The sequence below is a fragment of the Stegostoma tigrinum genome, chromosome 6 (assembly GCF_030684315.1).
Source record: "Stegostoma tigrinum isolate sSteTig4 chromosome 6, sSteTig4.hap1, whole genome shotgun sequence".
Lineage (NCBI taxonomy): Eukaryota > Metazoa > Chordata > Chondrichthyes > Orectolobiformes > Stegostomatidae > Stegostoma > Stegostoma tigrinum.
In genome coordinates this window covers 85,063,039-85,090,625 of record NC_081359.1, presented here as the reverse complement: position 1 = coordinate 85,090,625, position 27,587 = coordinate 85,063,039, and the positions used below count along the sequence as shown (strand labels likewise).

Genomic DNA, 27,587 nt, shown 5'->3' with positions numbered 1-27,587 from the left:
TTGTTCCTCTGGCGGGAGAGGTGTTATTTGATGAGGTCGTATTTTAGGCACTTCATTAGGAGGAGGACTCCATTGGACTTTGTTTTCACAGCACCTTCTCATCTAGCATACTTTTCCAAAGGTTTGCGTCCCTCCTGACTGGCATTAAAGTCACTGAGGAAAATGAACTTGTCTCCCTTGCGGATGTGGGTCAGCAATTGTTCGAGGTTGGTGTAGAATACCTCTTTAGACCATCTTTTGCATCATGGGTCCAGTCATAGACACTGATGACTGTGATGTTCTCCTTCTGATCCACTGTGAGCCATGAGGCTCTTACTTATCCCACAGGGGAATTTATTGAGTTGTACAACTAGTTTGTTTCTTGTGGCAAACTGACTGCCCCATCAGTTTACTCTCGAAAATGAGTAAAGTGATGGAAAGTGAAAATTTCATATCCTCTCTAAACCTTTTGCCTCTTAACTTAAATCTATGCTCCCTGGTCATTGATCCCTTCGTCAAGAGGAAATATATCTTCCTGTCTACCCTATCTATGCCCTAATAATTTTATGCATATCTCCTGTCAATTACATCTAGGGAGAACAACCCTAGTCAGTGCAATTGCTCTTCGTACTTGAAACTCTCCAACCCAGGCAACATTCGGGTAAATCTCCCCTGCATTCTTTCCAGTGCAGGCTTAAACTCAGTGCTTTGAGTAATACAGGCAAGTGTACCGTATCCGTTGTTAACAATTTTATTCATCTGTCCTGATACCTTAAGGGACCAGTGTACATGCACACCAAGTCCCTCCGATCCTTCATGAAGGAATTTCTGTTTTTGCTTTGGATTTTTAGCATCCACAATTCTTTCTTTTTCCTCTCTGATCCTTAGTTGTTCCCAGGGTCCTACCATTCATCGTGTATTCCCTTGCCTTGTTTGTCTTGCCCAAGTACATCACCTCCCATTTATCCGGACTGAATTCCATTCTCTACCCTTTATCTGTTTAGCGACCTCTATTAACACACAGCTTGTGTAGTCTATCCCATATGAACAACTTTCCAGTTCTTATTGGCCTATACCTATATATTAGATGAAGCATAAAATATAAAGCATTTATCAGTCAGAATTGTGATATGGTTTTCATTGTCAGGCAAATTCTCAGGAGCATTCTTATGTTCTTAAGGTATTTGCTACTCCATGAGTGCATACAGTGTGATGACTATTTGATATAATGTTGTAAATCAAGAAATGATTATCCAATATGTTAGAAATACTCCTCTTTTCTACAAAAGCCAGTGTGATTGTTTAATAAAGATTTAATATTCTTTAAAAATATTTAATTAATTATAGTATGACTCCAAATTATTTCCTCAAATTATTTTCCTGGATGTTTGTAAGATGTGTGAATCATCCATTCACACATCTACTACAAACTTCTATTTACCAGCAGTATGAACTGATTTTGCATAAACTGCATTTCATGGCAGATGCTGGTATTAATTATTTTCAGTTGCTTACATTAATCCCAGAACACATTTTTCATCAATATTTCATACTTAATTTACCCTAATTAATGAATCCCTTTGGCAGCATCTTGTTAGCAGACCTAGCCAGGTGTTGATCCATTATTTCTTAAAGCAAAGCCTTATTTTGGCCAAATATTCTTCATCGTAATGCTTGTTCGGGAGCTTCCTGCTGAGCGTTCAATTGAAGTTAACCCTGGACAAGTCACGGTAGTTTATAATCACATGTATCAAAGGTTTATAGGAGGGTCAGAAATCGATGGGCTATATGGTGCAAGCCAGTTGGAATCTAATAAAACAAACTGAAAGATAAGCACTTTGAGCCAGAAAACCATAGGGGATATAACAACAGCAAAGAAACACCTTTGCAAGTAAAGAACATTACTTAAATGACCTGATACTTGCTTAAAAACAAACACAACATTAGAGGAGAAGGGAAAGGAATGTGAAAAAGCAAATTACTGATGCAAAAGAGGTGTAAAAACAGATTCAGAAACAAAGTTGCTGGAAAAGCTCAGCAGGCCTGGCAGCATATGTGAAGGAGAAAACAGAGTTAATGTTTCGGGTCCTGTGATCCTTCCTCAGAAGGGCCGAAGGAAGGGTTACCAGACCCGAAATGGTAACTCTGTTTTATTCTTCACAGATGCTGCCAGACCTGCTGAGCTTTTTCAGCAACTTTGTTTTTGTTCCTGATTTACAGCATCCACAGTTCTTTTGTTTTTTATAAAAACCGATTAATCTCTTTCAATTTGTTCTTTACTTTTCCTTCTGATCGAATTACTCAGGAGCCCCACGATGTGGTCCAACAGATTTATTTGAAATCACAAGCTTTTGGAGTGCAGCCCCATTGTCAGGTGAGGTGAGATAGAGGCACACAGAACAGAGTATTTATGGGCTGGGAGAGAGATCAATGGGCAGAGATCAAAACATGCTACAAATGGTGTGAGTGGAGTGCTGAATAATAAGTCCCTGCAGGTGATAGGAAGTGTTTGATGGTGTGAGTAAAGTGTTAACAGCTGAACAACAAGTGAAGGGATGACCTATAATCCAACTAAATAAGGCTGAGAGATAATTACAAAAAATTAAAAATAAGGTGGTGTTGGAGACAAACCCAATGACCGGAAATAACATGATAGATGTGCATCCCATGCCAAAGTTCTAACCAAAGCCCTAAGTAGTCCAATTCTGTACAATTAAGGGAAAGAATTCATAATTTGTAAAGATGATGCCATCAAAACAGGACAGTAGGGAATATTTTACTGATACAGAACAGTGTGGTGGGATCACCTGTAGTGTGACATGAACTCAAGATCACGATTGAGGCTATTTTCATGGGTACAGAACTTGGCAATCAGTCTCTACTCAACAATTCTGTGTTGTTGTGTATCTCAAAGTCCACCTTGGAGAATGCTTCCCTAAAGATTAGAGGCTGAATGTTCTTGACCACTGAAGTGTTCCCCGACTGGAAGGGAACACTCCTGTCTGATGATTGTTGCGTGGTGTTCATTTGGACTATTGCCAGACAGGAATATTCCCTCCCAGTTGGGGAACATTTCAGCAGTTAAAGAAATTTGGCCTCCAATCTTCAAATAAGTGTCCTCCAAAGCAGCCTTCAAGATACACAACAATGCGGAATCGCCGAGCAGAAACTAATAGCCAATTTCCATACCCATAAAGAAGGCCTCAACTGTGACCTTGGGTTCATGTCATGCTGCATGTGACCTCACCACACTTCTGTATCTGTAAAATCTTCCTTACTTTCCTGTTCTGTCACTATCACCTAGATAAATTGTTACGATCTTTCTACCTTAATGACTTTGTACAGTTTTATATTACTTATGACTTTGGTTAGAGCTTCAGCATGCGACTCATACCTATCATATTATTCCAGTCATTTGGTTTGTCTCCAGCACCAACTAACTTTTATTTTCTTTGTAATTATCTTTCTGTCTTATTTCATTGGATTATAGGTCATCCCTTCACTTGTTATCCAGCTGTTGACACTTTACTCACACTGTCTAACACTTTGGATCACCTGCAGAGACTTATTATTCAGCACTCCACTCACATCATTTGTATGGCCTTTTAATTTCTGCCCATTGATCTCTCTCCCAGCCCATAAATTCTCTGTTCTGTATGCTTCCGTTTCACTTTACTTGACAGTGGGGCTGCACCCTGAAAACTTGTGATTTCAAATAAACTTGTAGGACTATAACATGGTGTCGTGTGACTTCTAACTATGTCAAAGCCAATTTTGTTAGGCTTCGGTTAGCATTCCTACAGCATACATTGGTTTCCAATAGACCTTTTGCATGCCAACTGGGTATATGATGTGTTGTATCTACTTTGCCTGATTTCATGAGTGATATAATTAAAAATATTATTGTTAACTTTAAACAAAAAGCTTTTCTGCTACCACTAACTAATCTTGCCGAGGTGATGCTGCAAGCATGGAAGCATTGTTACAAAGGCAATTCCAGGAGGCAACCAATTGAATGCTACATTTTCTACATCTCACTACACTTCAAAATAACTTCATTGGTTGTAAAATGCTTTTTGACATGTTGAGGTATTGAAAGATGTTATGTAGTTTTTTTTTCTCTCCTTTTCCCTTTTTCTTCCCTTCTTTCTTTTCTCTCCATCTTCCATTCTTCTTCATCTTTCTTTCTTTATTTCCTTTCACTCCTTAATTTCCTCCCATCTCCTTTCATCACTTCTTTCATTTGTTCTTCATGCTTCCTTTCCCCCACCCCCCCCCCACCACTTTCCTTAATGCTTTTCCCCTTCTTTCCTGCCTCACCTTTCTAAACTCAAGAGGCTTTAAGGATTAATTTTTAAAAAAACTTACTGGAGGAACTCAGAAGCTCTGGCAGCCTCTGGAGAGATAAACTGAGTTAAAATCTGCAGCCTATATTGGATTTCTATTTCAGATTTCCAACGTCCACAGTAATTTGCTTTTATTGCTAAGACAATTAAGTTGGTTATGAAACATTCTGATCATGGAACAGATGGTGATCTTGTGTTCACTGTCAGAGTATACCAGTGTAACTTTACCAGCTACATCTAATTTTTAAATACTTTGAAACTCTCATCAGCGATATTTCAAGCATAATACTAACATTCCTCACACACATGAAGAAAGATCCCCATAAGAAATTTTCAAAAATAGAACATAATCAGTTCTTTTGTTGTGCATTGTTCTGGCTGATTCTCATTATCAGGTCCTTTGAGCCTGTCTTCTAATTTCTCTTTGAAACTGCTACACACATGCTCACTCACATCTTCAACAACCATTTCAGAGACAATCAAAGCCTGGTAATACTCAGACTGCTAGACACTAATAATCCTCTTATGCTTCTTGACATATTCTGATGAAATTAACCATTGAAGTCATCTATACAATAAAAATACATTATCAGACATTAGTTAAATGTACTTTTTCTTCACTTTCTGTGAAGAATTAATCTGATTATATTTACCTCTGGCAGTAATAGCAGGACATTAATTCATTGAGTTCATGTTGTTTTGTACTGCAGCCTCTGCTTTGCTAGGGATCAAGGTGAATGAAAATTATTACAAAGTAACACATTGAAACGCAAAATACATATAGTATTTCCAAAAGTAAAGAATTTATGTGATGTTTGAGCATTATTTTTACATTTTTGACACTATTCAAGGAAGTATCTATAATTATTTCTGCTTAAATTTGCTGGAAATCCCTGTTTCATGTGAAGAAATAATACATAGGTTGCAATAGTCCTGTTCATGAAGTGATATGTTGTACCAATCTGGTTTTAATGGAATTTCAATGACATACTTACTTCACTACAATCTCAGTTTATCCATGAAATAAACCAAGAGAATGATGGTAATATAGCACCAAGAAAATTAGGAACAGGAGTAAGCCATTCAATCCTCCTCCACTGTTCATAAACAAGGATGAAAAATTTCTGACATTCAGCCGAGTCACAGCTTTTGGATCATGGACTTTCATTTCCCCTCAACCACAACAGCGTCCATTATAGCCAAAGCCATGCAATCTACTGCTAGATGCCTGGTAGAATCACAATGACTGGAGGGTGAATGAAGGGTAGAAACTGCACTTAAGTCTCAACAGATCTCACAGAGAGCAGAACCCAAGCTTCCATGAGGTTTTGCAGGCCCATGATGAAGAGTAGCACCAAGCGTCTACAGGCAGAAGGAGGGATGATTTGAAATAGGGTACACTGAGTGAATGAGGAAGGAGGTTTCACAAAAGAGTTCTACATGTGTGTTGGGCAGGGGTTAGGCAGTGATCACAATGTGTGTAGGGAGAGGCTTCACTGAGTTTTCTGTCACCAGGGAATATGAAGAACTTTTCTAAAGCCTACCTGTACAAGTAAAGCAGTATTTTTACAAGATACTGTAGATACAAATTTTCTTACATATGTCATATATTATTTGTGGTATACCAACTTTAATAATTATGTACTGAATGCTGCTACTTTATTGCTGTTTTGTTTTTGTTCACCTTAATTTTCAAGAGTTCTTGTAATTGGTGTGAGGACAGCATTGCCAAGGCCTTCATTTGTTGCTCTTCTCTAATTGCCCTGAGATGGTCATGATGCATTAAAATTGAGTCACATTGGGAAATAATTTGTGAAGCACTGCCACAGTCCTTTACTTCACGTGTATTACCCAGTAAGATCATGTTTTGTTATTTGTACCAACTTCAGTCTTTTTACATGCACTGATGGCACTAAATGCTGAGGCTACTTTACTGATTTGATATAAGTGCATTAGTTCAAAGAAAATAATAGAATACAAACAAAGAGAAAACTAATAATTCTACCTATTTGAGGTATAAATGTTCCATCCATTTGAAGTGGGGTAGAAGCATTTACAATTCACTGTAGATCATAAAAAATGTGTTACATGAGAATTGTTTGTCACAAAAATGTGTTCAGACTTTCTTTTCCTTTGTTTTAAATCAGTTTTCCATCCCTGGGGCAGCATGGTGGCTCATTGGTTAGCACTGCTGCCCCACAGTGCAGGAACCTGGGTTCAATTCCAGCCTCAGGTGACTGTGAGTGGCACAGTGGTTAGCAATGCAGCCTCACAGTGCGAGGGACCTGGGTTAGATTCCACCCTCATGCGACTGTCTGTGTGGAGTTTGCACGTTCTCCCATGTGTGCATGGATTTCCTCTGGGTGCTCCAGTTTCTTCCACAGTCGAAAGATGTACTGGTTAGGTGGATTGGCCATTCTAAATTGCCCGTGTTGTTCAGAGATGTACAGCATCAGTGGATTAGCTATGGGAAAAGTAGGGTTAGAGGGATAGGAAAGGGGGTTCTCTCTGGAGGGCCAGTGTGGACTCAATGGGCCAAATGACCTGCTTCTACACTAAGGATTCTGTGGTTATAATATGAACATGGCTGAACTGTTCAAGACCTGAACTCTGCTTAGCAGCTGCACCCCCCGCCCCCCCCCCATGACCCTTGATGCCCTTGTTTTTCAAAAATCTGCCTGACCCAGTCTTGAATGTACTCAATAACCCAACCTCCACTACCGCATGGGGCAGTGAATTACAAAGAACAGTGACTGCAATGGAAAGAAATTACTTCTCACCTCAGAGTTAAATCGACAGCAGCCTTATTCTGAAACCACGTACTACATTCCCCAACACGGGGAAATATTGGACAGGATTTAATGCCCTCCCCCAAGTTAGTGTGGAGGTAAGGGGCATTTAATCATGCAGGAGAATGGCGATTAAGGATTCTGCTGCCTTTTAGCGTCTACCCCAATTAAGACCCAGCCTGGAAGGTTTGCAAATATCCTTCCTTCTTGACCACCAATTGAGGTGCTTAAATGAGGAATTAATGAAGGACAGGGACAAAATGCTGCTGTTCATGGTTTTCTTGTATTAAAAAAGCCAACAGGAAGATTCTTATTGTTGCTGTAAGGAAATAATGTATTTATAAATATATTGGCACATACTTTGAGAGCTGTGATACTGTGCCCTCCTTTCTGGTGTTAATTTCATTCTGGCACCAGATTTTTAATCAGTAAGGAAATCAATGGTAATGGAGAAAGGGCATGAAATTGGAATAGCGGATTGTCAGACTAACCATGATTTCATTGAATGTCAGAATGGATTTGATGAGTTGAATGGCCTACATTCTCTGTTCAAGGATCAGGACTGTGTTTACTAATAGCATAATGAAATGATATAAAGCCATAAGCACTGTGGATGCTGTAAATTAGAAACAAAAACAAAAATTTCTGGAAAAGCCTCCTCAGAGTTCTGAGGACGGGTTACTCAATCCAAAATGTTAACTCTGATTTTTCATTTCTCTGATTTTTGTTTTTGTTTATAATTTACAGCAGCCACAGTGCTTTTGGCTTTATATCATTTCATTATGCTATTACTACAGATGCAGCCAGACCTGCTGAGCTTTTCCAGCAATTTCTGTTTTTGTTTCAAGTAAAATGATATGTAGCTTCCAGTACATACAGGTGTGCCACACAGTGAGCCTAACTAACAGTCCTAAATTGTTTGTCAGTGTAATGCTTCACAAACTCAGAATTATTCAGCAAATATCCAATGCAGAATCACAACTAGTTGTACTGCACCTTTTTCAACTCCACTGAACATGTGACATCCATTTCCTGGCTTACTTTTTAGGATTGACCAAACAAAGTCAACCTGTATGGTATAAAATTTATTCCAAGACTGGTAATTAACTATCAATCAGCATTAATAAGTGTATTCTCTTTAGTAATGCCTCCACCTCTCAAATCAATCAGCACTTTTCTTTCATGCAGATGTTGGTTTTCTCCTTGAATTGGCATTCTTGTAAATTATCCTGGTGAGTGTGAGAGGTAAAACTTTGACAAAATGTGTCTTTTGAACAACTGTATGTATATATATGTGTGTGTGTGTGTGTGTGTGTGTGTGTGTGTATTTATAGTATATATGGAGTGGTGGGTCCTGCAGTAATTATGAATTGGTATATCATTCAAAACAATCATTCACAGTGGCTCAGTTGTTAGCACTGCTGCATCAGGGACTGGGTTTGATTCCACCCTTGGGGTGACTGCCTGTGTCGAGTTTGTATGTTCTCCCTGTGGGTTTCCTTCAGGTGCTCCAGTTTCCTCCCACAGTCCAAAGATGTGTAGGCTAGGTGGATTGGCCATGCTAAATTGTCCATAGTGTCCAGGGGTGTATAAATTAGGTGGGTTATAGAGGGATGGGTCTGAGTGGGATGCTGTGAGGGTTGGTGTGGACTTATTGGGCCGAAGGGCCTGTTTCCACATTGTAGGGATTCTATGAACTTTGACAAAGCATAAGATTTTCAAGGCTCTTTGCAACAAGAATAATCGAACAAGAAACAGAGCTTGATGTCAATGTTATGATTTGTAACTGATTTCAGTCATTAAGGACTTCAACAATGTACCCTTTGGAGGAGCAGAGATTCATTGACAGCAACTTCTAGATTTCCACATGTAATTGCACATGTCAGAATGTTGATAGTTTCACCATCGGTACAATTGCAACTTCCTGGCCAATATATAAACGTGCTGATGGAAGATTTTAATACATTTTCATTGCTATAAGCTCTTTAGTTAAACTCTTAATTAAAATGTTTTGATTTTCTGAATGTTATTAGCAGTATGATGTTAATGGCCCTTTGAGGATTTTCAAAACTTTTTTTGGTTGCTTTTTGTTTAAACTCCAATTTAAAATACATCAATTATGGTCTGATAAGTCTTCTACCATTCTCAGATGCTGATGCTCTCAGTTTGCAAAATACCACAGCAAAAAAAACCACATAAATCAACAATTACAGGTTGTTGTTATATTTTACATTTAGTGTTGCTTCAAAGAGCCAATGTTAAATTGTAAAGATAACTGAAGGAGATGTCATATAATTGTAAAGCTAATATTTGAGGTGGCTTTCAACAAACAAGGCAGAAGAGGTTCATGAAGAAAGTTTCAAAGAGTAGATCAAAGATGGATGAGTGTTCTACTGTCAATGGTAGTGTATGAAGAGGTATTGTGCAAAGAAAAAGTCAGATGAACAGAGGAGACCAGACTACACCCCCTGGAATCTTTCCACTTTCTCCTCATACTTGTTGATTCCTTTACAAACTAACATCCCACAAAAAAAATCAATTTTAATATGTTTTTATTCTCTGAACTACACATTATAGATATAAACCTACTACAGTTTTAGTCTGCCACCATTGCTGAACAGTTCACAGAGCAGCTGCAAATCTTGGGAATGGATTACTCCTGTTCTTATTTATCTTATGTTGTTCCATACTGAGGTACACACAAACAAGATTTGCAGATTGTTCTCCTTTATTTTGCAAACCAGATATCCTATTAAAACTTTAATTGTGTTGTTATAAGCTGCATTTCTGTTTGAATAAGTGACTAATTAGGTTTGATGTGCCAGAGATCTTTCACATTTTGATGCTGTATTGTCTCATGAATTTTTCTTTAATAGGATTTATAGCAATTGTATGTAGCACACATTAATTAACTTGGCAAAGTCCTTGACAGTGTTGATAATCAAAGGAGGGAATGTTTTTGTATATCACTCAGGTTATTACAGTTAAGCCTGGAGTCATTTACAAAATGCCAGTATGCTCCCAAAGGATCATAAGGGTTGGCAATCGCAGTCAAACGGAAAGCCACCACTTCCAGTGTCACTTTGAAGCTACTGCAGTCACATTTTTCTAATAGTGAGAAAAGCTTCTATATCTGAAATGTTCCATCATCACAGTGAGCTGCTTCTTCCTGAAAACAAAAGCCACATGCAGCTTTAAACAAAAAAGTGTCTAAGAGCTAAGGTAATGAAACAAGATGAATCCTTTGTCTTATTGTCATACTCTTAGCTGGTAATTGGTAATATTTTTATCACAGCACTGGCTGAATGCTTAAGTGTTTAAGTTACTTCAAAACTGTTTATTGCATTAATTTCCTAGTTTAATGTGGCTTTATGTAATCGTTTTCTTTTCTCACTGCTGCTGGAGACAGAGGTCATTTTATTCTGGCTTCTTTTATGGCTATGTTTACAAATGTCAACGCATCACTGACTGAGTTGAATTGTGAAGAATTCACAGCCATTTTCTACATTGTAGGAAATCTGAAGACAACAGCACCTCTTTAGACATAAATATTTGAAATGGCCACTGCGGAAAAAGCTACTGATTCACTCAGCGAGAACTCTGGAAATCTAACATCCATCAATGATGTCATGGATTCATCATCTACCATCCACTTACCTAATATCTTTGTCTATCTGTCAATTTTCCTAAGCTTGCTAGCTTTTTTGATTTTACTTCTGGTAATTGCATTGCAAAAGCTTAAGAATGTCATTGCTTCTAGTTCCTCCTGTCATGAATATACAAGCAACACTGGGAGTTCTAAAACCAATCTGGAAATATGCAGCCTTTCATCATAACATTGACATCAAGCTCTGTTTCTTGTTCGATTATTCTTGTTGCAAAGAGCCTCGAAAATCTGAGATAATGGGAACTGCAGATGCTGGAGAATTCCAAGATAATAAAATGTGAGGCTGGATGAACACAGCAGGCCAAGCAGCATCTCAGGAGCACAAAAGCTGACGTTTCGGGCCTAGACCCTTCATCACAGAGAGGGGGATGGGGAGAGGGAACTGGAATAAATAGGCAGAGAGGGGGAGGCGGACCGAAGATGGAGAGTAAAGAAGATAGGTGGAGAGAGTGTAGGTGGGGAGGAAGGGAGGGGATAGGTCAGTCCAGGGAAGACGGACAGGTCAAGGAGGTGGGATGAGGTTAGTAGGTAGATGGGGGTGCGGCTTGGGATGGGTGAGAGGAAGAACCGGTTAGGGAGGCAGAGACAGGTTGGACTGGTTTTGGGATGCAGTGGGTGGGGGGGAAGAGCTGGGCTGGTTGTGTGGTGCAGTGGGGGGAGGGGACGAACTGGGCTGGTTTAGGGATGCAGTAGGGGAAGGGGAGATTTTGAAACTGGTGAAGTCCACATTGATACCATATGGCTGCAGGGTTCCCAGGCGGAATATGAGTTGCTGTTCCTGCAACCTTCGGGTGGCATCATTGTGGCAGTGCAGGAGGCCCATGATGGACATGTCATCTAGAGAATGGGAGGAGGAGTGGAAATGGTTTGCGACTGGGAGGTGCAGTTGTTTGTTGCGAACTGAGCGGAGGTGTTCTGCAAAGCGGTCCCCAAGCCTCCGCTTGGTTTCCCCAATGTAGAGGAAGCCGCACCGGGTACAGTGGATGCAGTATACCACATTGGCAGATGTGCAGGTGAACCTCTGCTTAATGTGGAATGTCATCTTGGGGCCTGGGATGGGATCCCCCTCGTTCTCACACACCACCTTACCAACCTCCGGATACAACGCATTATCCTCCGACACTTCCGCCATTTACAATCCGACCCCACCACCCAAGACATTTTTCCATCCCCTCCCCTGTCTGCTTTCCGGAGAGACCACTCTCTCCGTGACTCCCTTGTTCGCTCCACACTGCCCTCCAACCCCACCACACCCGGCACCTTCCCCTGCAACCGCAGGAAATGCTACACTTGTCCCCACACCTCCTCCCTCACCCCCATCCCAGGCCCCAAGATGACATTCCACATTAAGCAGAGGTTCACCTGCACATCTGCCAATGTGGTATACTGCATCCACTGTACCTGGTGCGGCTTCCTCTACATTGGGGAAACCAAGCGGAGGCTTGGGGACTGCTTTGCAGAACACCTCCGCTCAGTTCGCAACAAACAACTGCACCTCCCAGTCGCAAACCATTTCCACTCCCCCTCCCATTCTCTAGATGACATGTCCATCATGGGCCTCCTGCACTGCCACAATGATGCCACCCGAAGGTTGCAGGAACAGCAACTCATATTCCGCCTGGGAACCCTGCAGCCATATGGTATCAATGTGGACTTCACCAGTTTCAAAATCTCCCCTTCCCCCACCGCATCCCAAAACCAGCCCAGTTCATCCCCTCCCCCAACTGCACCACACAACCAGCCCAGCTCTTCCCCCCCAACCCACTGCATCCCAAAACCAGTCCAACCTGTCTCTGCCTCCCTAACCGGTTCTTCCTCTCACCCATCCCTTCCTCCCACCCCAAGCCGCACCCCCAGCTACCTACTAACCTCATCCCACCTCCTTGACCTGTCCATCTTCCCTGGACTGACCTATCCCCTCCCTACCTCCCCACCTACACTCTCTCCACCTATCTTCTTTACTCTCCATCTTCGGTCCGCCTCCCCCTCTCTCCCTATTTATTCCAGTTCCCTCTCCCCATCCCCCTCTCTGATGAAGGGTCTAGGCCCAAAACGTCAGCTTTTGTGCTCCTGAGATGCTGCTTGGCCTGCTGTGTTCATCCAGCCTCACATTTTATTGCCTTGAAAATCTTATGCTTTGTCAAAGTTCATAGAATCCTTACAATGTGGAAACAGGCCCTTCGGTCCAACAAGTCCACACCAACCCTCACAGCATCCCACTCAGACCCATCCCTCTATAACCCACCTAATTTATACACCCCTGGACACTATGGACAATTTAGCACGGCCAATCCACCTAGCCTACACATCTTTGGACTGTGGGAGGAAACTGGAGCACCTGAAGGAAACCCACAGGGAGAACGTACAAACTCGACACAGGCAGTCACCCCAAGGGTGGAATCAAACCCGGTCCCTGATGCAGCAGTGCTAACAACTGAGCCACCGTGAATGATTGTTTTGAATGATGTACCAATTCATCTGGTTTCTCAGCACTGTCAAGCTAAGTAAGAATGATAAAGAGAAATATTAATTCCAAAGTTCAAAATAAATAATAATTACCCAAAACTCTTCTGTTCTGTGCAAGTTCTAAAAAAATATGCTGACTCAACAATAATGTGGAATTATATGTATGTGAATTTTAATCATTCAAACAGTCCTGATGTTTACAATTGCTTCAAAATTGTACATTTCAATGTATATTTTGATCTTAAACCATTTTCAGATAAGAAACAAATCTAATAGTATTCACAGAATAATGTAGTCTAGCACAAAGGTGTACTTCAAAATATTGCTTCTTTGTGCTAATGTTGATTTAAAGAGTGATTTTCTGGCTTAGTCAGGAACAAAATTTGCTTAGTTAAACGTGGATTTGTCCCTTTTGCGGTGGTGAATAAGACAGGAAATTTCTGCACATTGTATCAAGCACAAATAAAAACAGTGCAGGCTGTGTTATTTTCCTGTATGAGTTAAACCATTGTACTGTGTATAATACAATGCTGTATTGGAATCTGGAATACATTGCCTAAAACAAATATAGAAACAGGAATAGGCTCTTCATCCCGCTGAGCCTGTTCCACCATTCAATGAGTTGATGGTTGAACTGTGGCCTAACTCCATTTTTTTGGCCCTTGACCCATATCCCGTAATTCCATTGTTTAACAAAAAAATCACTTATCTCAGATTGAAAACTAATCTAGCATCCAGCGTTATTTTGGAAGAGAGTTCCAAACATCTACAATCATTTGTGTTTAGGACTTTTTCCTGGCATCTCTCCTGAATGATATAGCAAGAACTGCAGATGCTGGAGTCAGAGACAACACAGTGTGGAGCTGGACGAACACAGCAGCTCAGTGAGCATCAGAGGAGTAGGAAAGTCACTGTTACAGCTTGGGACCCTTCTTCAGTTCTGAAGAAGAGTCCCGACCTGAAATGTTGACTTTCCTACTCCTCTAATACTGCCTGATCTGCTGTGTTCCTCCAGCTCCACGTTGTGTTAGCTCTCCTGAATAGTGTGATTATAACTTTCCCACTATGCTCCCGAGTTCAAGAATCCTCACCAGTGGAAATAGTTTATCTTCATCTATCCTGCCTTTTCATGTTAATATCTTGAAGGCTTCAATTATATCATCTGACAACCTTATATATTCTAGAGAAAGCAGGCCTAATCTGTATAGTAGCAGACCAAGCATGCTTGGCCTGCTGTGTTCATCCAGCTCCACACCTTGTTATCTCAGATTCTCCAGCATCCGCAGTTCCTATTATCTCTAATCTGTATAATGTCTTCTCATAACTTAACCCCTGAAATCCAGGTATCAAGGGTAACGAAAGCTGATTCAACAATAGCTTTCATAAGGGAATTGAAAAAACAATGGATAGGGAAAAACATGGCAGCTGCAGGGAAAAGGCAGACAAATAGGACCAATTGGATGATTGTTTCAAAGAGCTAGCCCTGGCATGGTGAGCAGATTGGCTTCTCCCTATGCTGTATCATTCAATGATTCCAATAAAAAAAACACATTAATCTTTTATAGGATTTCTACTGCAACGTAAGAATTGGCTACAATATATTTTTGCACACTTCTAACTATGATGAGTATTGTTGAAATTATAAGCTGCTTTATATTGTAGTAACTTGCTGTAATTTCACTGACTGCAAAAGCAATCGAAATGTGCAACTTATTCATAAGTTGATTTCTCCTGGAGACTGCACACTGGCAAAAATACTTCTTACAGAAATAATGTATGTTATTCAAATAACAATTCAAAAAAAATCAATAGTCATTTATGGTCATTGGATTGTAAAATTATGGCAAGACTTCAGGAATGACTTTGTGTAGTGCAACCCAAATTAACACTGCTAAATCTTAAAATGTCTAGAATCTCCCTATTTTCATTTATTTCTGCAGTTTCAATCTTAGAATATTTCTTGATGAATCTTATTATAATCTAATCTCTATTGACCTTAAATTCTGCTGTTGCATTGATACAGTTTATGATTTGACACAACTGGGCATTTAGACTTTTATTTTCCAGAGAATAGACCTCATTATTCTTTCTGACGAGACTCACCACCTCAGACTTAGTAATAATGTCACGGACATGGCTATTCTGTGAATTTATCAACATTGTTTCACATTTGTCACAACTTGCTCAGCATTTTGAAATCATACTTGTGACTCTTAAATCTAAATAATTTATCCAACTGATGAAAAGCTGTGATTCCAAGGTTAGCCACTGTAGTATGTCGTTGCTATCTTCTGTCAATGTGTGTAATTATCTTTAACATCAAATCTCTATTTTCTGTTTTGTAGTCAACTTGATGTTTGTTTGTATTTATTGATTTTTGTCCTGAGTCCATTATGGAACTGTATCAAAGGCCTCAGGAAAATCCAAATTTATTGTATTTATACCATTACCTGTGTCCAGTATTTGTAACTTCTTCAAAGTATTTCATAAGGTCAGTCAGACATGAGTCTTGTTTTTATAATTCATATTTGTAAATTTTAATTGAACTGGTGCAATAGTATGACAAAGTGCAACAACAAATGGCGGCTTCCAACATATCATGAAGTTAACATTTTGGGCCTGGCGACCCTTCCTCAGGCCTGGTTCTGAAGAAGGGTCACTGGACGCAAAACGTTAACTCTGACATTTTCTTCAAGATGCTGCCACACCTGCTGAGCCTTTCCAGCAACTCCTGTTTATGTTCCAGATTTACAACATCTGCAGTTCTTTTGGTTTATGTATCATGAAGTTACGTGCACCTCAGTATGCGTATTCTAATTAAAAAGCCTGAACATTTTGGAAGTAAATACCTTTGGAATTGCAGAAACAATGAAGATTTAGATTTGACAAATCTTTGCTAAAACTTTAAATTTAAAACACCTATAACCCCCACATAACGGGGAATCCAGTCCTTCAAAAAAAGTCATTGTCCTCGCCACCTTTTGCTAGGAATTTTAAAGCTGCTAGTGCCCCAGAGCAATGCTGGGTTTGCAGACAGAAAAGCCTCTTAAACCACACCTTGTTAGGGTGCAAATGTTAAGGAAACTACAAGCCAGCTTGTCAGTCTATCTTCAGGAGTGGGGAAACTATGGGAAGTAATTCTAAGGGACAGAATTAGTCTGCATTTGGAGAGGCAGCGATTAATCAAAAACAGCCAGCATGGTTTTGTTAAGGGAGATTAAGTTTAACCAACTTGATTAATTTTATGAAGACTTGACCAGGTGTGTAGATGAAGGCAATGTATTTGATGAGTCTACTTGGACATCACTGTGGCTTTTGATAATGTATCACATGGGAGACTGATACCGAAGGTACAAGTCCATGGGTTCTGTGGAAAATTAGTAAATTGGATCCAGAATTGGCTGAGTTGCAGGAGACAGAGGGTGATGTTCAAGGATTAGATTTGCGATGGAAAACCTGTGTCTGGTGGGGTCCAAGGGAATCAGAGTTGGAGTCTGTGCTGTTTGTGGCACATATAAATGATTTATAGTTGAATGTATGAGGGTTGATTAGTAAGTTTGCAGTTATACAGAAATAGGTAGGATGGTAAATAATGAGGAGGACAACCTTAGATGACAACAGCAATGTAAATGGGCAGGTCCAATTGGCTGATCAGTGGCAAATGGAATTCAATCCAGATAAATGTGAAGTAATGCACTTTGGCTGGACAAACAAGGCTGCAAAAAAAAAACCATGATGAACGGTAGGACTTCAGAAGGACCTTGCAATACATGCCCACTGGTCCCTTAAGATAGCGGGACAGTGAGATAAAGTGGTTAAGAAGGCATATCAATACTTACATTTATTACCGTGGAGTTTTACAGCAGAAAGGACCTGTATAAAATATTTGTTGGCCACAACTAGGGTATTGTGTGCAGTTCTGAAGTCCACATCATAGGAGAGATGTGATCGCACTGGAGAGGGTGCAGAGGAGATTTACCAAAATATTGTCAGAGCTGGAGAGTTTCAATTATGAAGAGAAATTGGATAAAATAAAGAATTGTGGATACTGATGATTTGAAACAAAGAAATTGGCGGAGAAACTCGACAGGTCTGGCAGCATCCGTCAAGAGAAAGAAGAATTAACATTGAGTCTAGTGACCCTTCTTCAGTTCTGAACTGGACTTGAAACAATAACTATTCCTTCTCTTCATAGATGCTGCCAAACCAGCTAAGTTTCTCTAGCAATTCCTGTTTTTGTTTTAGATAGACTGGAGCATAGGAGACTGTGGAAGATCATGATTAAGATATGTAAAATTATGGAGGGCTTGGACAGATTAGATAGGAAATGACCTTTCCCCTTGGTGGAGGGAGTAAGGGCCATGGGCTGAAGGGCCTGTTTCTGCACTGTAGTCCTCTAAAACTCTGAGTGTTTGCGTAAAGGTTTATCTATAAGTCTGAAAGGAAAAGTCAAGTTTGTAAGACAGGATAGGGATATTCATAAAATTCAAGCCACATTTCAGGAAAGGAAAAGGGGCTTGAAACTTGGCTTTGCAAAGATTGTTGATTCCAAATGATCCAATCATTTTCTCTCAAAACGTGCAATTCCACAGTGTGTGCCCTCTTCTGGTGTCAGATTACCTGCATGAAACGTATTTAAACAAGGTCTTCAGGAAACCTTTGAGATTTATAAACTTTAGCAAGGCCTTTGACAAAGTACCATGTAGTAGACTGGTTAGTACAGTTAGATCACACAGGATCCAGGAAGATTCAGCCAATTGGATACAAAATTGGCTTGACAGTCGATGGAGGATGGCTTTACAGACTGGTGGCCTGTGACCGGTACTGTGGCACAAGGATCAGTGCTAGGTCCATTGTTGTTCATCATTCAAATAAATGATTTAGAGGAAAATATGGGAGGTATGGTTAGCAAGTTTGTGGTTGACATGAGTACATATGTACCTATGGGATATTAATCAACTGGGACAGGGGCCAAGGAATAGCAGATGGAGTTTTATTCACATAAGTGTGACATGTTGCATCTTGTTAAGACAAGTCAGGGCAGGACTTACACAGTCAAATGGTAGGGCCCTGCGGAGCATTGTCCAACAGAGAGACCTAGGAGTGCAGGTACCTAATTCCTCAAAGTGGCATCACAGGCAGGGTGGTGAAAGAGGCATTTGCACACATCTTAGTTAGTCAGAGTATTGAGTAGTGGTGCTGGAATGGCATGTGACCACTGTACAATGCATTAGTTAGGCCACCTTTAGAGGAGACGATTCTGATTGCCCTGCTATAGGCTGGATGTTAGTGAACTGGAAAGGGTGCAGACAAGATCAGCAAAGGTGCACTGAAATTGGAAGGTGTGAGTTGTATGGATAGGCTGGGACTTTCCCCCTCCCTAGTGTGTAGAGGCTCAGAGGTGACTGGTGTCCAACTGCAGGCAAATGGGACTGGTTTAAATTTTGAAAAACTAGTGGCATGGGTGAGTTGAACTGAAGGGCTTGTTTTCATGCTGTAGCCCTCTGACTCTTATTTATTCACCTCATGATTTTAATGAACATCTATTAAAAGGTGAACTACCATGGTCCACTCCCTGGGGTAGGGAATCCAAAACCAGAGGTTTAAAAGGTGGGAGGGAAAGTCAAAAGGGATGCAAGGCGGTATCATTTCCACACAGATGGTGGTGTATATATGGAAAGACCAGCCAGACAATAGAGTGATATGGGCCAAATACAGACAAGTGGGACTAGTTCAGTCTAGGAAATTTGTCCATGCCTACCAAGTTTCCTAAACTGAAGTGTGGTGGGGCTGGAGGGCCTTGTTCTGTGCTGTATGACCATCAGATTTATTTCACATGGGCTAGAAACAGTAAGGGAGTGCTCCTTTACACAGGATTCTTTGCCCCTTGCACTGTTTCCCTGGCTTAGATGATAGTTCTTTTTATACACTACACACCTGTAGAGCAAAAACAAGATAGAAGAATGGTTAAAAACCCAAAAAAGTTGTTTACCTAGATGGTCAAACTTGCTGTAGTGGAGAGTTTGTGCTCATTTGCTTAAAAGCATTCATTAAACTCTGAAGAGGGCAGGTTGAGGACAGCCTGGAGTCCTGGAGCAGCTACATCATGAAGCCAAATGGATCTGGATTCACTGACCTGGCTGTGCATTTGTACTGAGTAGTTCATTCTTTGGAACTGAAAGTGATTCCAACACTTAAGGCCCAGGGACTGCTGAGCTGTGGATTTAAAGGAAAAAAAAAGGGAGTTCTCCAAACTCCAGCACTTATGTCAATTGATATTCCAGACAAGGTACTCTTTTGGACAGTGAAATTAATGTCTGCACACAGGCACAGGCAACCAGAGACTACATATTTAAAAAAAGTCACCCTTTTGGTCTTGAGGTAGCCTGCAGTTGTTAAAAAAGGTGCAAACAGAATGGCATGGCTTTTGTTATGAATGGCCCAAAGCTAGTGAATTAGTTTGATATCTAGTACTTGCATTAAATAGCATCTCAAGTACTAGTCTGTGATCAAAGCCACTAAAAATAGCTCAAATCAAAAGTCACAAGTGGCAGAAACAAGTTCTTTGGCCAGTGTTGTGGAACATTGCATTGTTGTTATGCAAGTCTTGAACACCACATGCCATTCTTCCAGTCACTCCCTGAAGCTCAAACCTTGACTCCATTTCATATGGAGGCCTCACTAATTCATGATAGCTCAGCAGGTCATTTAATGTTTTTTGGGAGTAGGAGAAATTGATGCAATGTCCAGCTTAAAAAACAAAAACACTTTATTGGTTGTCCAAATGCAAAGTACTTGTCAAACACTCCATTGTAATGTCAGTGATAATGCAAATTGCATTTAAAAATGGTTCCTGAATCAGTACATGGCATTTGAGCTGTCACTACCCGAGTTTACAAAGATAATTTTGGAATTCTTATAAATAAAGCCTAAAATTTAATACTGTAGCTTAAAATTGCACTTTAAAAAGTTAAAACAGGGTCCCAGTCCAACTGTAGTCAGCCATAGAGTTGGTTAGCAGCAGTCCTTCAAAATGTTTGGTGACCAGTTCAGTCCTTCATCGTGTTAGTGCTGTATTTTTACATATAACTAAAATTTTCATCCTTGAATGGCACTTGAAATCAGCACATGCAGAGGCAAGGTTGCTGGAGGCTCAATGAGAGAAATTCTCCGATACCTAGGAGAAGCATTTTTATTTTAAATATATTATCCAAATCACAGCTTATATAGATTTTCAATCCAAAATCCACTTACTTGGAGCTCTTGTATTTTTCCTTAATGGCTTGTTGTGGTTGCAGTTTGGCTTGGAGAAAGGTCTTGTGCATATCATGCAGGCAAGGTACAATATCCACCAATGAGTATCCACTAAATGTGGCAAGAGACTGAGGCTGTCAAAAGAGTTGACATTTTACAAAGTATGGTTTATAAAGTGTTAACTAAGTTTTAAAAAAACCAACCATGTAGGAGCAAATAAGCATAGCTGGTCAGTGAGATTTTTACAGCACAGAAAGACTTTGGTCCAACTCATCCATGAGCAGATGGGACTAGTTTAGTCCCACATCCCACTAAGCCTTTCCTAGTCATATACCCATCTGACTAGGTACAACATTGTAACTGTGCCAGCTAATTTTAGGAGTTAGTGGCATATTGTTATTAGGTTCCAGAGAAAGACACACTCTGGAGAGGATGGTTTGCAGGCCAACATCAAAAAGGTGTTTTACTACCCTCAATGGTCATAATTGGATTTCAAACAAAGAATTCCAACTGTGGAGAGAAGGACTCAAGTTTGTTCTTCAAGCATGTGGTTATTTTCTCCTCCTCCTCCTCCTCCCCACCCCCCAATAAGAAACTGCTTTGATAGCATAAACCTGCCCAGAAATTTTAAAGAGTAGTGGTGATTAGATAACTGCTATCCATAGCAAAAACTGAATGCAAAGTTTTAACACATTATAAAACCATTGAATGGCAGGGGCTGGTTGTAAAGAGAAGGAAGATGGCCAATAAGTAAGGCTATCTTCTTGAGCACTCATTCTTCAATCTGCAGCTAGTGACTTGGACACTAATTGCTGTAAGACAGTTAAAATGGGAAGACATCAGTATACTGATCAGCCTCAAGCATTACTTTTAAATAGCAGGACTGGAGGATTTAAATATTAACTTCAGGTTAAAGAATCAATGTGCACTAAAGTCCTTCATGAACTTTGGGCACAGACATCACTTGAGACATGTGGGTAATGGAGTACAAATTGGAGTCAGTTATGACATTAAACCATTTGTCTTCTTTCCACTTCAAGAAATTGTATGTTTTGGGTGGGGTTTGTACACTTGGTGATACCATATTTGCCAATTTAAGTTCAGGTTCACCTCAGCTTGTGTTTCCATTGATTTTTAGTGGCACAGAAATGCTTACCCAAAATGTATTGTTGATTGTGTAGTTTGCCAAGCAATATGCAGCTGCTGCCATTAGTGAGGGTGCATACTTCAGACATACATCAGCTTCTAATAAACTCAGCTCAGCTATGTACTGAGGATAGGAGAAAGAGATGCCAATTAATGCAAGAGTTCTTTAACCGAGCTCCACACAACTTAGTAACAAGCTTTCGGTCTCACTTGCAGCACATGTTCATGCTAACCTTTGACCTCACATTCAAGAGAAAAAAGAGTTATGCTTGAATGAATTAAATTTGTGATCATGCAAAATTATATGTCAATGTGATCTACCCATACCACCACATGGACACCTAATTCAATGCCACAGAACTAAAAAAACAAATTATTTGGTTAGCCTCAAAGCTCTGGTCTTTGAAGAGAGCTTCTCACTTCAGCCTTTGTCATACTTTTTTCATTAAATAGCGAGCACTTCCTTCAAAGTTTTCCTAATGCTACACACAAGACATGGATGCTTACCCTACTAAGATGCATGCTATACAGAACAAAATTAGTCTCCAAAAAGTTTCAGTTGAACTTTTTTTTAAAACTGCCGTTCACCATTGTAGAATTGGGATGATGGATCATCTGATTTCAGAAGATCCAAGAAACTCTTGAAATAGCACACAAAAACCAGCAACACAGCCTTTAAGTGGGCTTTTGCAATCATTCAAATTCTCAATGCCATCGAGGAGAATATTGAATCCAAAGCTAGGAGATCTTCAATACAGAATGAAGATGTTAAATTTCAAATTATAAGAAGTGGTCTTTGAGAGTCAGGACAGGACACACGCCAACCAAATTAGTTTGTGGGGAGAATCAAATCATGGGCCTCAAAAAGAAAGTGGTTTCTTTTCATGTGAAAGATCTCATTGAGAGACGTCCAACTCATTCTCACCTCTTCCAGAGAGAAAAGCTGACAAGGACTTATACATTCAAAGATATGGCATGGTCAGCCTCAAGCCGATTGAGGACTTAGACAAGCTCAGTTTATCAATTTGAATCCTTTTCCTAGCCTAGCTTGAGTCACCGACAAATTTAGTTCAGTATGTAACTGCATCATGCCAACAGCTTAGATGGTAAGAACTGCCAATGCTGGAGTCAGATAACTCTGGACCTGGATGAACACAGTAGGCCGGGCCACAGGAGCAGGAAAGCTGATGTTTTCAGTTCCAACCCTTCAGAAAAAGGGAGAGGGTACTCTGAAATAAAGCTAATGGCATGGGGCTAGGGAAGGTAAGTGGAATAGTGATAGGTGACTGCAGGAAGTGAGGAGTGGTGTGGAAGACAGACAGGTCAAGGAGGCAGGAATGAGTGGGGCTGACAACTGGGATGCCCATGTTGCATTTGGACTGGGGCAAAGTTTGTCAACATTCCAAGTTTCCATGTATTCAAGTGGAATACACTAGTATCATGTTTATAAACTGTTCAAATACTAGGTATTCAAAGTAAAAAGTGTTAGAATTTATTGCCAAATGCAACTCAAAGCCAGCACACCTGTCTACCAAGACAGACAAAAACCATGCAATTATTACAGCTCATATCAAAATCTTGCTTTGGGCCAGCAAGACAAGTTCTTGTTTTGTTGTTTCAAATAGCACTGGAAAAGTAAAGGTCTTACTTGGGATCACTTGCAGAGCATCTTTAAATGTAACAGTCCATTTGCTACATTAAGAGAAAGACAAGCTCAGTGTAGTTGGGCTATTATTGGTCATTAGTATGGGGTGTGTTGGTTCATTAATACTATTTGACCACTATGCTCCCAAAAAAGAGTGGAGTCATTACTTTGTCAATAGCCAGTGCTTCAGCAGTTACTGGTTTCCTACTGACAGGAGGGCTGAATTATATTTAGACAAAAAACAGATCTCTGGTGTCAGGCAAGGCTTGCACTCTAGGCTTCTAACCCCAAGGCAGGACACCATCACTGCACCCCAATTGTGCATTTACAACCTGTCTTTTCATTAGAGTGTGAAGTGGTTAGGATGGTATATGGGATACCTTTATCCAATACTCTGGACTAGTAGGCAAGAACAAGGTGGTCATGATGGACCCGCATATAAAAAAGTATTACTTCAGCCAGAGCTGTGGTGCTGTATGCAGTTCTCGTTGCCACACTAAAAAGGTGATGTGACTGTACTAGAGGAGACAAAAGGAGGACGTTCGAGACTGGAGCAATTCAACTAAGGAGATTTAAAAAGTTGAACCCCGTGGGTGGTAGAGGGGGATGGGGAAGATGGAGAAAGGAGTTCTGCGAAGTCTGAACAGCAGGGACCAGACAACCTTCGTACTTAGATCAAGACCCAAAAAAATTAACCAATGAGCACTGAGTTGTGGACATCTGCCTAAGCGATAGCGATACAGGCAGAACCAAAGCAAGACATTCAAAAATGGTACCAGGTGTTCACCAAATGCTATAGGGTGCAAAGCTAACAGCCAAGAACTGGAAAATGTTATTAGATTAAATGGCTGTTAAAATGACTGGTATGAACGGCATCCGAAGAGGTGCCAGGACCCAGACACTGATTTACCCAAATAAATTGGGCTCTTAAGTCTTCCAAATCTCAGAATTTGAGTAGAATTCCTACCTGTAGAAGGCCAGGAGTTGGACTGGAATTTTACCCAGGCAAAAAAGATACATACCATCGCCAGGTTTCCCATTTGTCCATCGATCCCTTCCTCTTTCAAAAACTGCGTTAGGAACTGGTTAACTGTTGGGACAGTCATGTCAAAGCTCAACACCTTGAGTAGGAGATGCTCCATGCGCAGGAGTTGTTTTTTTGTGTAAGTGTCATCTGTTATGTAGACAAACTCATCTATTTCCGGGGGATAGATTTCTTCGTATTTCCTAGGGGGGAAGTGTACAAATTGATCGTTCGAGATTAAGTTTGTATTAAAATTGCCGAGATTACGCAATCTGCGCATTCCTCCAGCCACGATTGTTTTAAGTTTGCGCTCAGATAGCGACTTGACAAGTTTCCCACGCTAGAATTAAAAAAGAAAGACTTACGATGCTACCAGCATAGCTGCTGTGCCCACCAGTTGCAGCTTTCCCCTCAGGACTGACATACACGACAGGAATCTGTCCAGGTAGTTTATTGCTAAGTACAGTGTCTCAGTTTGTAGGTTGTACTCCTCACCAACTTCAACTAGCCAATCCACCAGAATTGAGCGCATACTGTGCGTTATATCTGGTTGCTTCTTCATATACCCAAATTTCGGTCTGCATTTCTCCTGAAAAATAAACACTTTCAACGATTAACGCCAAGTTGGGCGGATGAGAAAAGCCGAATTGCTAGAGTGACAAGTCCTGGTGCAGAATTAAAAATTCATCCCACAGGGAATGAACTGGGAGCCTACGAATTTGAAGGGCGGAGACTACGAGTCTAAGTCTGCTCTGAAATCCAGACAAACACTGCTTAGTGCTACTAGATTATTTCCTGTAGTCCAACTGCAGCGGAGTTGGACGCCTGGAGATTAAGAGTGAGTGAAACAAAAGCAGTTTCATAAGCGATACAGACTTTCTCGTAGTTAAATCTTGTTTCGAAGTAGATTTCGCAGCAGGCGAGTTTTGAATGCCCAAGTGGAAAAAACTCAGGACAACTAGCACTATGACCAAAGCCAGCGGAGAACCGCGAAGGACATACAGTCAGCCGAAAATGTTGTTATTTCAATAAACATTAAAGCGCATGCTGCTGAGACTCACTTCTGCCTCTCGGAGATACCGATAAATGTCTTCTGCATAGCCTTCCACGGCGAGGTAATTTACGTGTAGATGCGAATCTTCATGTGAACGCTGCGAGCGCATTGATGAATCTACTATCATAGGCGAGACTGTACAGACGACATAAACATTGAACGGCCAATGAAGGTTTGGGAACAGAATGCTTCGAACACGTGTACAAAGTAGAACTAGGGCTATGTACTCGAATGGTAAAGTTTTGAACCCAATCGTGTTAGTAGCGAAAATAAAACGGATGCAGTAACGTAATCTATATTTTAGAAGGCAACGCGATTAAAAAAAGCTCAAATCGAGCGATAACAAATTTAGCTCGCGTCTCGCAATTACCTTCACTCAGATCCAAGAGCAGACAGTAGTCGTCTGCTGGTTTGGAGATGTTGCCAACTTCTCCAAGTTTAGATTCCAGTTCAGAGGTCAAGTTACATTCAGAGACTTCGACCTCATCTTGGACTTCATCCTCCATGTAAATGGAGAAGTTCGGGTTGGACACAAAAGTAGCCGGATATTCCGAGAGGGTGCTGCAGCCTTTCGAAGTGAACCCATTGTCAGTCCCCACTGCAATGGTGCTGCAAGCTTTCGCTGAAACCTAATGAAACGCATTAGGTGTTGAGGGGGGGGGGGGGGGGGGGGTGCGGAGAAAAGGGAAATTCAAGGTCAGATAGTTTGCAAAACGGCCGAAATCGCCCAAGAGCTCCAAACGATAGATTTAAATAGCAGAGCTCCGAACATTCCGGGGGGGGGGGGGGGGGGGAGAATGGAAGCCCCAGGAATAGCGGATTTACTGAAGAGGTTACCTGAGAAAGTGAACGTCTCTGCTGGTCATTCTCATTTAGCACCCCTAAAACGGTCCTTTGCTTTTGGCTAACTGGGCCCATCTGCGGGACAAGATGTTGATTTTCTTGATTAGCATTGCGCTTGACAGCAGCGGAATTACTCCTGTACATGGTGGCTACATACATAAATTAAACAGCACCAACAAAAAAATTAGCTCGCACAATTTTTTTTTTCCGCCGTTCAGCTCTAAGCAATACCCTCTCAGATCACACTTATGAGTGTGTAAGAGCTTGCCTGAAGCCAGCCTATATAGCGGAGTGACTCTAATTAGTCTCCGGGCGAAAAGCAGCTCCCTCCACTCCCATCGTGTAGCAAATTACTTTCAAGCAGCCCGCGTCTATTAAATCGCACCAATCACCTTCCGTTATTGGCGCACGTGAGCTTCGTCTCCCCGGTGCCATGGTAACGCAGCACGCTCCCGGCTGCCACCTGACTTCCGTATGTTCTGCGGCTGCGTGTTACCAAGGCGACAAAGAAGTAGCATCTTTGGGAAAGAATTGAGCGCTCGACATTCTGTACCCCGCAGGATGCGGCACGAAAACTGGGGAGACTTTCTCCGAAGGCCTTTGTTTTTCAAAATATAAGATCCGAAACCCTTTTCCTGCCGTATCTATCCAATCCTTAAGGCGCTTCCACGGGAACCGTTGTAAATGTCTTTTTCCGGCTTCACCCATTTTCCACGAGTTTCTGGGTGGGATCGGAGGTAGAAAACAATATGCAAAAGATGGACGACAACTTTTTCCACATAATCTTGTGGCGCAAAATGCTTGGTGCTGGTTTTGATCATGGACTGAATGGTGGGGGTTGCATTTATAGGCCCAAAGTGGTATAGTACGACTTCAAGTATGAATCGCATAGGATTAGTTTTTAGCGAGGAAGTTGGTTATTGTAAGCGTTAGAAGCGTGCAGAGTCGGCAGATCTTAGTGCCAGACCCGGGAGTCCAATGCTTCATGCAATCGGCTGTCATAAATACAGATAGCTGAATAAGCAGAGATAATGGGAACTGCAGATGCTGGAGAATTCCAAGATAATAAAATGTGACCCTTAGGGTCTAGGCCCGAAACGTCAGCTTTTGTGCTCCTGAGATGCTGCTTGGCCTGCTGTGTTCATCCAGCCTCACATTTTATTAGCTGAATAAGCATTCGGCAACAGGAAGACCAACTACCACAACCACCCCAACCCCCACCAAATTAGTGCTATTAACAGATAATTTAACAATTTCTGAAGAACGGTCTAGGCCCGAAACGTCAACTTTCCTGCTCCTCTGATGCTGCTTGGCCTTCTGTGTTCATCCAGCTCTACACCTTATTATCTAATAATTAAAGTGTTTGTTTTGACT

The 27,587-nt window shown here is 41.0% G+C and overlaps 2 protein-coding genes across 4 annotated transcripts; one reads left to right on the top strand and one right to left on the bottom strand.

The window, feature by feature from the left end:
• Window positions 1-1,418: 1,418 nt before the first annotated feature.
• ccna1 (cyclin A1) lies at window positions 1,419-26,545 on the bottom strand. Of its 3 annotated transcripts, none has more exons than XM_048532153.2 (9): window positions 26,208-26,545; window positions 25,741-25,999; window positions 25,378-25,505; window positions 24,682-24,905; window positions 24,315-24,519; window positions 21,658-21,771; window positions 20,502-20,635; window positions 4,979-5,046; window positions 1,419-1,801 (listed from the first exon to the last, which is right to left on the bottom strand). In XM_048532153.2, the coding sequence occupies exons 1-8, from the start codon at window positions 26,370-26,372 to the stop codon at window positions 5,001-5,003; spliced, it is 1,275 nt and encodes a 424-aa protein (XP_048388110.1). In that variant the 5' UTR covers window positions 26,373-26,545; the 3' UTR covers window positions 1,419-1,801; window positions 4,979-5,000. The 3 variants fall into 3 exon arrangements, with proteins under 3 accessions (XP_048388110.1, XP_048388111.1, XP_048388108.1); XM_048532154.2 differs by having other exon boundaries at window positions 1,419-1,788; XM_048532151.2 differs by lacking the exons at window positions 1,419-1,801; window positions 4,979-5,046 and adding an exon at window positions 19,993-20,424.
• Window positions 10,672-11,893, top strand: LOC125453210 (serine-rich and transmembrane domain-containing protein 1; the record flags this gene model as incomplete). The annotated part of the gene is made up of 2 exons (XM_059646931.1): window positions 10,672-10,943; window positions 11,866-11,893. Coding segments are annotated over exons 1-2 (300 nt in total), but the record flags the coding sequence as incomplete, so codon positions are not given.
• Window positions 26,546-27,587: the final 1,042 nt, after the last annotated feature.

Bases quoted from the DNA above. Each gene is read 5' to 3' on its own strand.
- ccna1 (XM_048532151.2), bottom strand. From the start codon at position 26,372: ATGTATGTAGCCACCATGTACAGGAGTAATTCCGCTGCTGTCAAGCGC. The intron at 24,520-24,681 runs GTAAGTCTTTCT...CTTCCCCCCTAG, and splicing joins GCAGCTATGCTGGTAGCATC to GAAATACGAAGAAATCTATC. The intron at 21,772-24,314 runs GTATGTATCTTT...TCCTATCCTCAG, and splicing joins AAATGGGAAACCTGGCGATG to TACATAGCTGAGCTGAGTTT.